The sequence below is a fragment of the Sinocyclocheilus rhinocerous genome, unplaced genomic scaffold, assembly GCF_001515625.1.
Source record: "Sinocyclocheilus rhinocerous isolate Xijiao unplaced genomic scaffold, SAMN03320098_v1.1 scaffold2183, whole genome shotgun sequence".
In the NCBI taxonomy this organism is placed as follows: Eukaryota; Metazoa; Chordata; class Actinopteri; order Cypriniformes; family Cyprinidae; genus Sinocyclocheilus; species Sinocyclocheilus rhinocerous.
This window is the reverse complement of record NW_015634579.1, coordinates 341,739-355,913: the sequence shown is the minus strand read 5'-3', so window position 1 is coordinate 355,913 and position 14,175 is coordinate 341,739. Positions and strand designations below refer to the sequence as shown.

The window sequence follows — 14,175 nt, the reverse complement described above, 5'->3', positions numbered from 1 at the left end:
ACACGGACTGCATGCTGTCGGAGTGGTCAGCGTGGTCCGAGTGCAATAAGTCTTGCGGGAAGGGTCACATGATCCGCTCACGGATGGTCAAACTAGAGCCTCAGTTTGGAGGCATGCCCTGTCCCGAGACAGTCCAGAGGAAAAAATGCAAGATCCGCAAGTGCACAAAAGGCTCCCGCACCAGCGACAAGAGGAAGAGACAGGAAGCTTCAGACAGGAGGAGAGCAAAACCGAGCAAGGAGTCTGTGGCAGAGGAAAGCTCAGGTCCAGAATTATTTAGTATTTGCTTATTGCAAGTTTAGCTCTCTGTCAACCGATCCTTCCTGGAAGCAGGATTTATGTTAATTGCACATAGATTGTGCAGCTGAATTTGACTTTTAAAAGTCAACTTGAAGTTAAACGACCTTTTTTATGTTCCTGGTTTTACTTTTTATGATTTATCAGAGGCAGTTATTCCAAAGAAGTCTTTACAATCTTTCAATCATCAATGTGTAATAACCTTAACAGCCTCTTTAAAACTTTTCTTGGCTGATTTCACCTTGGTACAAGGCTCCTAAAGGGACATGGTGATGGAAAAAATATGAAACGGGAGGGAAAAAACATGAACAAAAAACAACTTGTCTCGTGATGCATTCTCCTGGGATTATTTTGCATTCTCATGTAAAACCTGTATGTTTTCGCGAGTGTCTTCTGCATGATGCTTCACTCTTGTAATTATTGCACATAATTACTTGAGCAAGCTGTACAGAGCTCCGAAAAAAAAATGACATGGAAGGAAAAATTATATTTCAATACTTTTCATTTTTCATATGCAAAACTTCTGGGATTCCCCAAGAAATTTTGCTTTCGAGGATGAACATATGAAGTGGCTGGGAAAACTCAAAAGCTTTCGCAAAGTTTCTTTATGGAACGCAAAAGTTTTTCGAGCAAAAGTACAGTTTCTCTGTGGGAACGCATAAAGTTTTGTGAGTGAACGCAAAAGCAGTAACAATTTTCAAAAAACCATTGAAATATGTCAAGATGATGTGAAATGACAATTTTTTCACAATCCAATCAGTTCCAAAGGATAAAATCCTAGTGAGCTGCCTACAGTGGAAATAATTCAAGTCATCATATGTGTGCTCTTAAAAGGCAGAAAACTAATAGAGCTGGTTTGTTAGATACTTTTTGATCAAACTCTAAAGCATGCATTTGCATGTATTTTTTATGGAGGCAATCCCAAAATGCATTGCAACAAGGTCTGAAAAAAATTAAGTTCTTTGAAATTAAAAATGTACGTTGGTGCCAATAGCCTTGTGTGCAGTGTGCTGATATATCACGCTGTTGCACTACGGGCGTCACGAGTTCAAATCCCGGCTCGAGGACCTTTCCCGATCCCGCCCCATCATAATAAAGTTAAAAAAAAAATCTTTAAGAAATTAAAAATGTACTATTTTACCCAATATGTGTGTGTGTTCTATAAGTTTTAGGCTTACTAATGCATTTTAGGCTAATAACTCGTGGCATCTACATTACTGTTCAAACGTCTGGGGTCAGTATGATTTAAAAATAAAAAAGTTTTTGAAAGAAGACGCTTATGCTCACCAAGACTGCATTTATTTAATGAAAAATATAGTAAAAACTAGGGATAGATATGGATAAATATTTCCCTATTTCCTAAATAGGGAAATATTATTACAATTTAAAATATCTGTTGTCTATTTGAAAATGTTATTTATTCTTGTGATGCAAAGCTGGATTTTCAACATCTTTACTCCAGTCTTCAGTGTCACATGATTCTAATATGCTGATTTGCTTGCATGTTGGAAACAGTAATGCTGATTAATATTTTTGTGGAAACCGTTTTTTCAGGATTCTTTGATGAATAGAAAGTACAAAAAAACATTTATTTGAAATAGAAATCTTTTGCATCATTATAAATGTCTTTACAGTCACTTATGATCAGTATAATGCATGGCTCCGAATAGAAATATTAATTCCTTTAAACTCTTTAAATCTTACTGACCCCAAATTTTGAATGATATTAGAGCAGCATTCCAAATCAGTCACTTGAGCATTAAGATGCATCCTAACAAGGCAAACATCTCTTTGTAAGCAACGAGGCAGCTTACAGTTTTGGAACAGAGCTAATATTTTTGTTATTGATTCAATTGTTCTCCTAAGCTCCCTGTAAATCTTTTGTATTGCTCTACGTGAATCGATCAATACATCCCATCTTTTAAAGCTCTGCCACTCTGTGTGAGCCAGAGCATCTCTTATACACACACACACGTTGTATTGTCAGCATATGATGAAGTGATTCAGTACGGCTGCAGATAGTGATGTAGAGGATGTCCCAGGCTCATTGCACTAGAGAAGTCTCTCTGGTCTTGCCGCTTATTCCTAACACGCATGAACACACACGCTCATACATCACCTTTAACTGTGCTGTCCCCATCAGCTATTGAGGATACTGGTGATATTCATTTTTGGCACTTTATCTTGGTCACCTCCAGCGTGCTTAAAAAAACCCTCCACTTCCCCAGCTCCACCTGTATAGATCTGTTATGGGGTGATTCCATGTATGTTAAATATGGGGCTTATTTCATATTTGTTATATGTGCAGCAGCAGTATTTTCTACTAGCATGTCTGTGGATGTATCGGCAGTAGCAATTCTCTGTTGCAGCAGCAGCAGCATAGCAGATCTATTTCGTCAAGACCAAACACATTAACATTGTCATGAATATTACTCTCTGAGAGTTGTCATGACAGAAATGTATTGGTGACTATTTCATTAAAGGGCCAAAATCCCCCTTACACAAAACCCCCCTTGATTTTCTTTACTTTCTTCCAACAGCCTGTCCAATACGCCCGTGGTCCAGCTGGACGGAGTGTACCAAGCTGTGCGGCGGGGGGATCCAAGAGCGTGTGATGAACTTAAAGAAGAAAGGCAAATCTTCACAGCCCAACCACTGCAAAAACAAGAAGGAGATCCGCGCGTGCAACGTGCACCCATGCTAAAAGTGACTCTCAATCACTGTAATACACACACACACACCCCAACACACACTGAATCAGCCCTTAAAGAGGCTGAATAGGGCAGAACAGCGTAGTTTTAACCTAAGGTTTCCTGAAGCGGGACTGGCGAGGGGTGTGTTCCAGCTTGTAGGGTTTTAGAATAACAAACACGTGGACCAGGCCTGTTATCCGTGATTAGTTTTAGATGCCTTCTTAGCGGGCGTATATACTGTATCAATGTATAACCGACACTTTTCAGTACCACCTTCACTAAAACATCAGTGTGCACTTCTTTTTTTTTTTAACAATAATTTCATTTTTTTTTCATTTGATATGCACAACCACATTCTTTTTGGGTAAAGGTCAGCGGTCAAAACAGATACGTAGCATTTCCTGTAAACAAAACATGGTTTTCTGCATCCCATAAAGATTTTGGATGCAATCCTATACTGGTTTGTGAAGGAAAACAGGCCGTGATGTGGGATTCGCAAACAAATTCTAATCCTAGGCTGCCTCTATTGAGCGATATCAAGGTGGGTCACCCACAATCAATGCCCAGTTGATTCAGACAGCAAGTGCTTGGTGAGGACAGAGGATTTTTTTTTTCCTCGACTGTGAAATCTTCGGGAAATCTAGTCAAATACAGGCTTAGGATGATGCATTGGCCGGGCTATGGATAGTTTAACATTGTATTTCCGAACTAAAAAGCACAGGTAAACAACCATTCAACCTTTTTTGGATTTATTTTATAAATCGTGATATATTAACTTGGAGTTGAAAATAGATTGTGATTGCATTATTAGATGTATAAGAGGCTAATGTGAAATATTAACTCATCTGTAGGGAAAGAAGGCATTGAAATTAGACTTTTTCTTACGTTTATTGTGGAATTTTGATATATTTAGCTTCAAATAGTCTTGCCAAAGTCAAGTGTGGATTTTCTTTTTCTCTGTCGCTCTCTCTCCCTTTTTTCTTTTCACTCATCCCTTCTGCAATATTCTGCTATTTTGGAATAAATCTTTACAATAAAATAATTATGTGACTACATGTTTCGGATTGCTTATTGCTCATATATATATATATATATATATATATATATATATAATTATCAAATGGATATTCATAAAATAATTACATTTAAACAGTTTTGCTTTTTCATATTCTTTCCTGATCTAGAACAGTTTCTCTGTCTAACCACTAGGTGGAGACAGAGACTAAATTTGCGCTACATAATTATGTTACAAATGCCACAGATCGTCACCAAGTGGCATCGTGATTTTACAATTCAACTTCTCGACAAATGTGGCTGCAGGATGAAAACTTAAAGGAATAGGTCAATTCTGTCATTCACAATCATATCTTTCTTCATATATAACAGTGAAAAGCGACTGAATCTGTCATAATACTTAGCGTCTATTTTGTGTTCCATAGATGAATTAACGTCATGTGGATTTGGAACATCATTAATATTACAGTGTAGCCTATGTTTTTTTTTTCTTTGCATATATTCTCTTAGCTTATGATTTTAAGAAATATTTGATTCTGAGATTTTAATTGGTCTAGAATTGGTTTTAGTCATGGATAGCAAGGAAGGATGTGTCATGTTTAGTGATATGTTTCTTGTAGCCTATTACACTTTGGTTAAAGCACAAGCGTCGAGCTGAAGTGCTGAGCTGTTACACGGTATTGGCGTATAATACATTTATTTAGGTTTGAACTTTACACCGCGCGCCTTTTAAACCTTTTATGAAACTCCTACGGTGAATTAACTTGACAAGTGTGGGGTAAACGGCCCAGAGGCTTTATACTTTAAACACAGGAGATTTTACTCTCTTGCTAAACATGATGGGAGCAATTTATTGTTAGAACAACGCATCATGTCTCGGCTAGAACTGAGTACTGAAATTAATTAAACTGGGCCAAACACAGCAGCTTGGTAGTCATGGTAACACGCGCTGAAGCCTTAATATTTCTCACACATGAAAGAACGACCGGGCAGTGGATTTAAGACTCCTAAAGTTTGGCTTATTAATATTAATGAGACCGTGTGACGTTTAACAGTTGGCCTGCTACATCTGTAAACTAAGTTACTTTAAAAACTTTTCAATAAGTATGTGGGACAAAAACAGCAGCTTTCAACTAAATGTTATGTATTTTTAAGTATTAAAATACATCGTATATTGTAATATTAAACTAAATAATGTTTTATAAATTAAAAAGAAGTTAAATGCCACAGCGTGCAAAGAAACTCTGTAGGACTATTTTAATTGGTTCATTTAATGAATCGTCCTGACGACTCGATTCATTAAAATTAATCTGAAGTCAAAATTGCCAGTAGACTACACCAAGTTTTGGGTGTGTTTCAGTAGTAGGCCCTATGTGCTTGATTAAGCACAAGAAGAATTGGCTCTTAAGAATTATGAAAATCGGACTTCACTAGTCATGTTGTATGTTTAAATTTGATCCATTCAAAAGAATCAACGTATGTCATTCAATTCGATAAATCATTCGATTGGGAATCGGACTACACTGGTGCTCTGTCTGCATGTGGGATCCACTCAAAAGAACCGACTCATGACTCATTCGTTCGGGATTTGAACACTGCATAAAATAGAATTGTCTTGTTAAGAGTAATTTCGAAAACCGGTTCTGAATAAGGGGGTGTTTACACGACACAGTTTTCAATTAAAAACTGAAAACTCTATGCATTTTGGCCGTTCACTTACACTTCAGTAAGTGAGTTAGTTCAGGCTGTCTGACAGTGTTAAATGCTGATACATGGTGTTCAATGTAATTGTTTTCTTTCAGAGATGCCTCCCCTACATTCAGCTTTGCTTGAAGATTTTCCAGAGGTTGTGACTTTTAGTTTGAAGAGCATGTTACTGTCGGTGGGTTGGTAGAGACAGCCTGGATGTGTGGGGGGAAAATGTGGGTGAGTATAACAGTATATAGGTCTGTGGGGGGGTGGGGGGCAGGGCCTTCATATTATTATAAAATGATGGAAACCATGGGAACATAATGGTTGTACTGTGGAAAGACCATGAAGCAGAGAATAATGTGCAGGGTACAAGGTGTTGAAATGTTGGTAATCCATGAAACGCATTTTAGAAAACATTATGTGCATCTAAATGTACTCTACATAAAAGATGTTTCCTGGTGCCTTTTGTAAATTGAATGCTCAATTGCAAGGAATGAAGAATAGCAAAATTAGTATTGTGGGTTTTCAAATGTCACAATGCATTTCACAAAAAGAAAATTTGAAATGTTAATCTTCAGGCATTGGACAGAAGGCCGTTCAATCTCTTGAGAACAACAGAACGCAATTCTGCTTTTATAAGCCATTCAGAAAGGTGCCACAAACAGCCCAAAGCGAGAAAGAAAAATACGTGGATTGTGTCTTCTATACGTTTAGATGTTGCGTATTCAGGCTGATTGTTCTTTGTTTGCTGCACACACTGTCCCTGAATGTTTGCACCATTTCCTGTGATGAAAGTGGCCAGTAAAACAGTGCTGACAGCGGTACGTTCTGCTCTCATGTGTGATGGGAATTCAAGCTCAGGTGGTTTTAGTTTCTCTTGAGAACTACAAAAGGAACATGAACAGCATTGACTGAGCTACCATTATAATCTGGAACACCTTGCATATGCAGACTTTGGCATTTTATTATAAAATAGGCCTATACTCTATTCATAAAATTACCTAGCAAGTCATTCAGAGTTGGAGAGATGTCCTTGTTGTCTGTTCAGTGAGTCAGTAAGCTGATGACTCAGTAATGACGAAGCATTGTGAGGCACCTAGGCTTATTCTTTAAATGAATCATAAGGATTAATTTCTCTTCAGCACATTGCAAGTTGTAGCCGTCTGGTGGTCAAACCGCTGATGATTCTGCAACTGGTTCTTCAAGAATATTTAATTTTTTGTTATTTACTTTTTTTTATTTAAAAGTAATAAAATTGTCAAAGAGACTGGTTGAGTGTACACTCTAAAAAATGCTGGGTTAAATATAACCCAGTGCTGGGTAAAATAGGGACAAACCCAGCAATTGGGCTGTTTTGACCCAGCGGTTGGGTTAAATGTTTAACCCAACCTTCTGGGTAGTAACCCAACCGCTGGGTCAAAACAACCCAATTGCTGGGTTTGTCCCTATTTTACCCAGCACTGGGTTGTATTTAACCCAGCATTTTTTAGAGTGTATTGGCACTGTTTTTAGGTTTTTAAGTTGTTTGAGAGTTTTGGCACTAAAATTATTCAAATAAATGAAACAAATTCATCAAATCTGTGATCATTTTAACCACATCAGTGATAAGCTGTTTGTTTACAAGAAACAAATTCTTTATTAAGGTGTTTTAACTTTAAACAGTCCATAATAACGCTTCTTTCAGTTAAAAAGTTCCCTGCTATCCACCGACATATTTGTTTAGAACTGTTTTAGACTGTTTTCGCTTATAAACGTTGTTTGAGTTGTGCATATTTCTCTTTTGATTAACACAAGAAGACTTGTTCACTGGAGAAATAAAGCAATATTAAGGATAGATGACTTGTATGTTAGCTGGAAACAACAGTTTGAAGTTAAAAACATCTTAATGATGGATTTACAAACACGCAGCTTTCCCTTCACAAGATGTTCAGTGATGGTCAAAAAATAAAACAAGGTAATTGCGACTTTTTATCTCACAATTCTGACTTTTTTTTTTATTGCGAGTTATAAAGTCAAAATTGCGAGTTGTAAAGTCAGAATTGCGAGATATAAACTCGCAATTACCTTGTTTTATTTTTTATTCAGTGGCGGAAACGGCCTTTCATATGAATGCGAGTACATTTTCAGCAAATTTTCATTTTTGGGTGAACTATTCCTTTTTAAGGTGTGGTCAAATTTACGATTGGCGGATTTTCACAGTCGAAATTGCATCGTTTTAGGAATACTTGTGTTTGGGAATTTCGTCTGCATGAAAATTTCTTAACGAGTTGGTCACACAAATTCACACACGAATTGACCTACAAAACTACTTGGTTTGAAAGTGATTTCTGTGTGAGCGGTGCTTCATACATCGCAAGAATTTCAACAATAGACAATGGACCTTTTTGTTGGCAAAATTTCACTAAATTGAGCGCACCTTTAGACGAACAACACTTCAGATGTCACATTCTTTTAACTAATCAAACTCTTAAATACATTTTTGACACAAGCTTCAAGTCGAACGTAATATCACTAATTGTTAACCCAAGAATTTCTTTGTGTATCATAAAGATCTGAACCTGATCGACAGGAACATCTAAAATGGTGTTTGCTGTATGAATTCTGTGGTCTCCTGTGTTCTTCTGTTCGATTTATAAGTCAGTTAACCGTCGTTGTTGTATTTTGTCCTTAGAACTCTCGCTGGTGCTCTTGAAGGCTTCAGTCTTTACAAATCTGATAAGAAATGCAGAAAAATCAATGTCATGTCCAGACATGGCGAGACATGTTTGCTGGTGCAGGACTCAGCTGTTTTATTTTGCTCAACCAGCTGCTGGCCTTTGAGTCAAGCACACCCAACCGCTGGGTCAAAACAACCCAATTGCTGGGTTTGTCCCTATTTTACCCAGCACTGGGTTGCATTTAACCCAGCATTTTTTAGAGTGCAGAAATGGATGAAATGCCACAAAACTCCCACTTTAAGGTTTTTGTGGAAGTTCCTTGATGAGTGAATTTAGAGTAAGGTGAACTCAAGGCTGAACTTTAATAAAAATGCGGTTCGGTCCCCACCACAAATGCAACAAGATGGATTTGTATGGGAATATTTGGAGATGAAATTACCCAGTACATATGACTATTTTCTTCTTCGAACCACATTTTTGTTTAGACCGCGTTATCAAACACGATTTTTAAATGAACGCAATCATCACCCGGTAGCTTTGTAAATTATTCTGTCATCACTCACTTTTGTTGACTAAGCCGTAACAGTGTAACCAAAAATAGCATGCATTCTATGCCGCATCCTTGAGAGATTTCGCAAATGCCACATATGCCACAGTACTGATGCTGAGGTGACATTTTAAAAGGTAACCGCATCGGTTTAAAAAATGACTTTACTTGATATTTTAGGGCGCACAATTAAAGAGGGGGAGTTTTCGAGGAATCAAGGCAGAACATTGTGGGCTTATTTAACGAGTTGCCATAGAAATATTCTGTAAAGAATAGCAGCCACAGGTAGGCTAGCCTACATCATGAATAGGCTAGTCTACATCTTTTAATAGTCACACCATTTTTAGAGACAATAACATTTCACGTACAAGAGGAGAAGAAAATGTTAGATCATTATTCCTTATAAATATTTCTAGAAATATTAAAATGCCACAGCGATGTGTGCTGGACTCTCAAAATAATTATTTTTAGCATTTTTATTTTGAAAATAAACCATCAACAAATTGAGACTTACAAAAGCTCATATTATGTCATATCGCAGTGGACACAGCCTCCCACCTGAGTGAACCCTGCTGCTCTGACAGACTTCAACAGCCATTATTTATTTTTTAACCTCATTACGGATAACACAAATGGCTCCTTCGGCAGAGGGGCTGTTGCCATAGTAACAGAGTGCAAAAGCGCCACATTGACCTCTTATGGGACATGGCCTTTCAAAGTTTCTATTCTGTTATACACATGGATATTATATGTCAGTAATATGTCAGTGTCTCGGCGACATGATGTCATTGGTCAGTGATAGCAGAAAGAGCGAATTCGACCTGATCGAGTTGCTCTTAGAAGGGCAGATGCCTTGTTTGTTTCACTCTGACGTGTGATTTATCAAGTGGTGGAATATACAGACTCTGTGTTACCGTCTTTATTTGTTCTTCGGGGGGCTCGACTGTAATGAGAAACAGTGTGGTGAGTTTCAAGCCAAAGGCTATAATCATGTGACAGTCAGGCACCTTGGATTTTAGTGATGATAAACAAGGGGCCCGCTGGCATTCTGGGGAAAAGTGTGGCTCCTGTTGTTCATTTAAAAGTACTTTTGACCAAGATAAAGATTGATTTGTACCTACTTAGAATCTGATAACTGTTCCAGTAGAAGAACCTTAAAGGCACAGTTCACCCAAAAAAAGAAAATTTGATAATTTACTTACCCTTATGTCGTTTCGTATTACTTTTTTTCTGTGGAAGAAAAATATATTTTATTATTTTTAGCAGAATGTCCAAGGTGTGATTTTCCATACAATAAAAGTGAATGGTGATAGAGGATTTTCAATGAATAACACCGTAAATAGTCATAAAATACATAATAGAAAGCATAAAAATGTCAATCTTCACACAGAACATTATTTGATTTTAGAAGACCTGGAATATAAGATTGAGTCATATGGACTACTTTTTGATTGTAATTTTATGTCATTTTTATTTGATCATTTTAAGAGTTTGACCCTTCAATGTAATTTTTGGAGTTTGACAGTATTCTTATTGTTAACTAAAGCTATTTAAATGGTTTTCGTTGATTGAAATTAGAATTAGAATTTAAAATTTAAAACTTAAAAAAAAACTTGAATGAAAAGCTAAAATGAAAGCTAAAAGTGTTGCTTTGGCAACCAAATTCAATTCAATTCAATTCAAGTTTATTTGCATAGCGGTTTTTACGATGCAAATCGTTGCAAAGCAGCTTTACAGAAAATTAAAGTTTCTACATTATATTTAGTGAAGTGAAACGACGAGTTAATAATATTGAGAAGTGGTTCTTCTGCTACAGGTAACAACTCTTTCAGTAATTTAGTGGGTACAGGATCTAACAGGCATGTTGTTGGTTTAGATGCAGTGGCAAGTTTATTTAGCTCTTCCTGTCCTATAGTAAAGCAATGCAGTTTATCTTTGGGTGCGATGAATGAAGCTGAAGTATTAGACACTGTAGAATCTACATTTGCTATTGTATTTCTGATGTTATCTGTTTTATCAGTGAAGAAATTCATAAATTTATTACTATTAAACTGTGAGGGAATATTTAGATCGGGGAGAGGGAGAGGTCGTCGCCCGGGGCCTGACTCGCTTCTTCCGCTGTGGGTGCACCCATGGTCCATGGTGTCCCGGCGCCGGAGTGAAGGACATCTGGGAAGATCGCGTCCTGGGTGCACTGGGCCTGTGCAGAGAAACACACAGAGTAGAGGTGGTAGAATCTATATTCTAGTTAGTATGCTGGTCACCGTGATTTTGCCAAGTAAGACATGTTCCTGGATCAACATCTTTTGTTGATCCTGGATCAACATTACTGTCCAAAAATATAGACTAAACCCAGTCCCTACCCCTAAACCTAACCCTACCCATAATTTATTTCTAAAATCAGTGTGGAATGATAGCTCATTTACACGGGTGTAGAAGCACCTAACCCTGATCATAAGCCTAAAACAGATATTTCCTGAAAATTTATCCCTCAATTCTGATTGGTTAATTGGAATGTTGTTCCAGGATCAACAAGGATGTTGATCCAGGAACATGTTGTACTTGGTGAAATCACAGTCACTTTAGTATGCTACACTCTAAGAAAAGTCTGTAAAAATAGAACACAATCTACTATGTTAATATTAAGATTTTTCACAGTTTTTTTACCTGCATTTTAAATTACTCATTGTGTTTTGTGTGGTCGGGTTACAGGGTTACAATGGATAATGAATAATGGATAACAGATAATGTCCTGGAAAATTACTAGTACCTTTTCCATTTTTCTAGATATTTTTCTTACAGTGTACTAACTGATCAACAGTCGCAGGTACAAGCTACTAACAAGGTGTATCATAAATGAATTATTATTAAATTGAACAATTGCAAATAGCAGCTAACTTAATTAATGTGATGTGTGTACTGCTAGGCATCTTTGGTTTCCTCTTGTAATTTAGATGGAAAATGTGTGCCTTTTTATTGTTTGAGTTTGAGTTCAAAAGTTGCTAAAAGTTGCCAAATAAATTTTAAAAATAGCTAAATTTGTTGCTAGGTGCTTTTGGAAGAAAAAGTTGCTAGGGTAGTCTGAAAAGTTGCTAAATTTAGCAACAAAATAGCTACGTTGGCAACACTGTACAGTGTGTATGATTCATATTCTTAACAATTGTAATATCACCACCTAGTGGAAGTGATCAAAATGACATATTGGTGCGACGTCAGGACAACACTGACGCATCCGCAACGTGACTACGTCAACGTTAAAATGTGTCAGTCTTTTTAATCTGTCACGGCTATTTTAGATTCATTCTGTGACCATCCTGATTTGGCTGTGTAAATACTCAGAATCCGTAATAATGAATTCGGGATTTTACTGCACAAAAAACTGCCGTGACCCGGATTCGAACCGGGGTTGCTGCGGCCACAACGCAGAGTACTAACCACTATACGATCACGGCGAGCCACCTACAGGACGAGCGCGATGCGGAAAATGATGTGTGTACTGCTAGGCATCTTTGGTTTCCTCTTGTAATTTAGATGGAAAATGTGTGCCTTTTTATTGTTTGAGTCACTTATCAAAAGTTGCTAAAAGTTGCCAAATAAATTTTAAAAATAGCTAAATTTGTTGCTAGGTGCTTTTGGAAGAAAAAGTTGCTAGGGTAGTGTGAAAAGTTGCTAAATTTAGCTACAAAATTGCTAAGTTGGCAAAACTAAGTTGGTACCTCACCTCGGAAATAAAATAAATTACAAAAACTAAACCTGAAATAAAAATAAATTAAAGCTAAGTAGAAATATTAAAATACCTAAAACTAATAAAAATGACAAAAGCACAAATTTTTTAAAACTGAAAAAAATAAACATAAGCTATAAAATAATACGAAAATAACACTTGTTTGACAGCTCAGTCACCATCCATATCACTGTATGGAGGAAAATAGCTCAGGCATTCTGCTAAACTTCTCCTTTGGTGTTTCACAAAAGACGGTCAGGCAGGTTTGGACAGAATTTTCATTTTTGAGTGAACTGTCCCTTTAAAAAAGAAGAAAAAAAGTGTTGTTAAATCCAGTTTGGTTTACATCACAAAGCTGAATTGATACTCCTGTAACTGTTGTGCAATGGCTCACTTGAGCTCTGATACGGCAGACTAAGCATATTATTTACTGCAGTGGATTGATGGGATACTGTGTCATAAATTCACACATTGTTTCTTAAGCCTGCTGCAGTTGTGCCTGTGGAGCTGCTGAGAGAGGTGCAAATGCAATCTCAAAGAAATCTGAATTACATCATAAATTCCATTTGGACATACTGGGCTATGAAAGATGATCAAGTGCATAGAGATCAAAGCAGCACTACTCAGTGCTTTGATTCAGTCAGAGTCATATATGTCAAAGCTTTCCTACCTGAAAATACGAATCAAGAGTTGTTGTAGAACTTTGTAAAAGAATAGAAAAAAATGGTTTAAAAACAAAAAGGAAAGAAAAGAAAAATGTTTTGGGTTGAATACAAAATAAATAAACATATATGGCCAGTATACAGTAGGCCTAGTAGTTGATTTTTTTCTCTGATAAACAACAGCAACCACAAATATTGTAAAAACAGCTTAACACTGAATATTTATAAACAAAGTTCTGTCATGAAACTTTAGATGGCGCAGGCCAATAGATTCTAATTCGATCTGATATAATTCTAACTCGATCTGATATAATTACATCATCATTTACATGGTGTCACGTGTATGTTCCTGTTTGTCCTTATTTGGTCCTGTTCTCATTATTAGTAGTCACCTGTTCCTTGTTATTAGTTATCCTCCTCACCTGTCTGCCCCTCGTTAGCTGCCCTATTTGAGTTCTAGCCTGTTCTGTTCTCCCTTGTTTGGAATTGTTGTTGTCAACCCTTGCTACGTGTGTTTTCCTGTTTCCCTGGATGTTATTAAAGATTGTATGTTTGAATAGGACTCTGCGTCTCCTCGTTCCGTGCTCCTCACAGTAGCGGAACCGTGACAGAATTCCAGACCCATAAAAAGTGAGCAGCGTCTCTCCTCCCCGTGTTTCTTTTCTGGTTTTAAAGGTTTTTTTGTTTTCCCAGTTTTTCCCCGCGGCTATGGAAGTTGCCGCCCTAGCTCGCCTGGATCTCCCATTTGTGGAGTATGCGTGGGAGTTCTGCGGGATCGCCGCGAGTACGGCGTTAGACGACGCGACGCTCAACTCTCTGTTCTGGATCAGGGCTAATTACCATCGCCCCGTGGACCTCCCAGACACCACTGGACTAAGTTGGAGGGAAG

The 14,175-nt window shown here is 37.3% G+C and overlaps 1 protein-coding gene and 1 non-coding gene across 2 annotated transcripts in view; one reads left to right on the top strand and one right to left on the bottom strand.

The window, feature by feature from the left end:
* The window catches only part of LOC107745929 (spondin-1-like), a 69,536-nt gene extending 65,491 nt beyond the window's left edge, over positions 1-4,045 (top strand). Inside the window, exons 16-17 of the mRNA XM_016559967.1 lie at positions 1-264; positions 2,838-4,045. Coding sequence (XP_016415453.1) covers positions 1-264; positions 2,838-3,001 — 428 coding nt within the window. The 3' untranslated portion in view covers positions 3,002-4,045. The remainder of the gene's footprint in view (positions 265-2,837) is intronic.
* Positions 4,046-12,280: 8,235 nt separating this feature from the next.
* Positions 12,281-12,352, bottom strand: trnah-gug (transfer RNA histidin (anticodon GUG)). The gene has a single exon. It is a non-coding gene; the product is annotated as a tRNA-His (tRNA).
* Between the last annotated feature and the right edge of the window lie 1,823 nt (positions 12,353-14,175).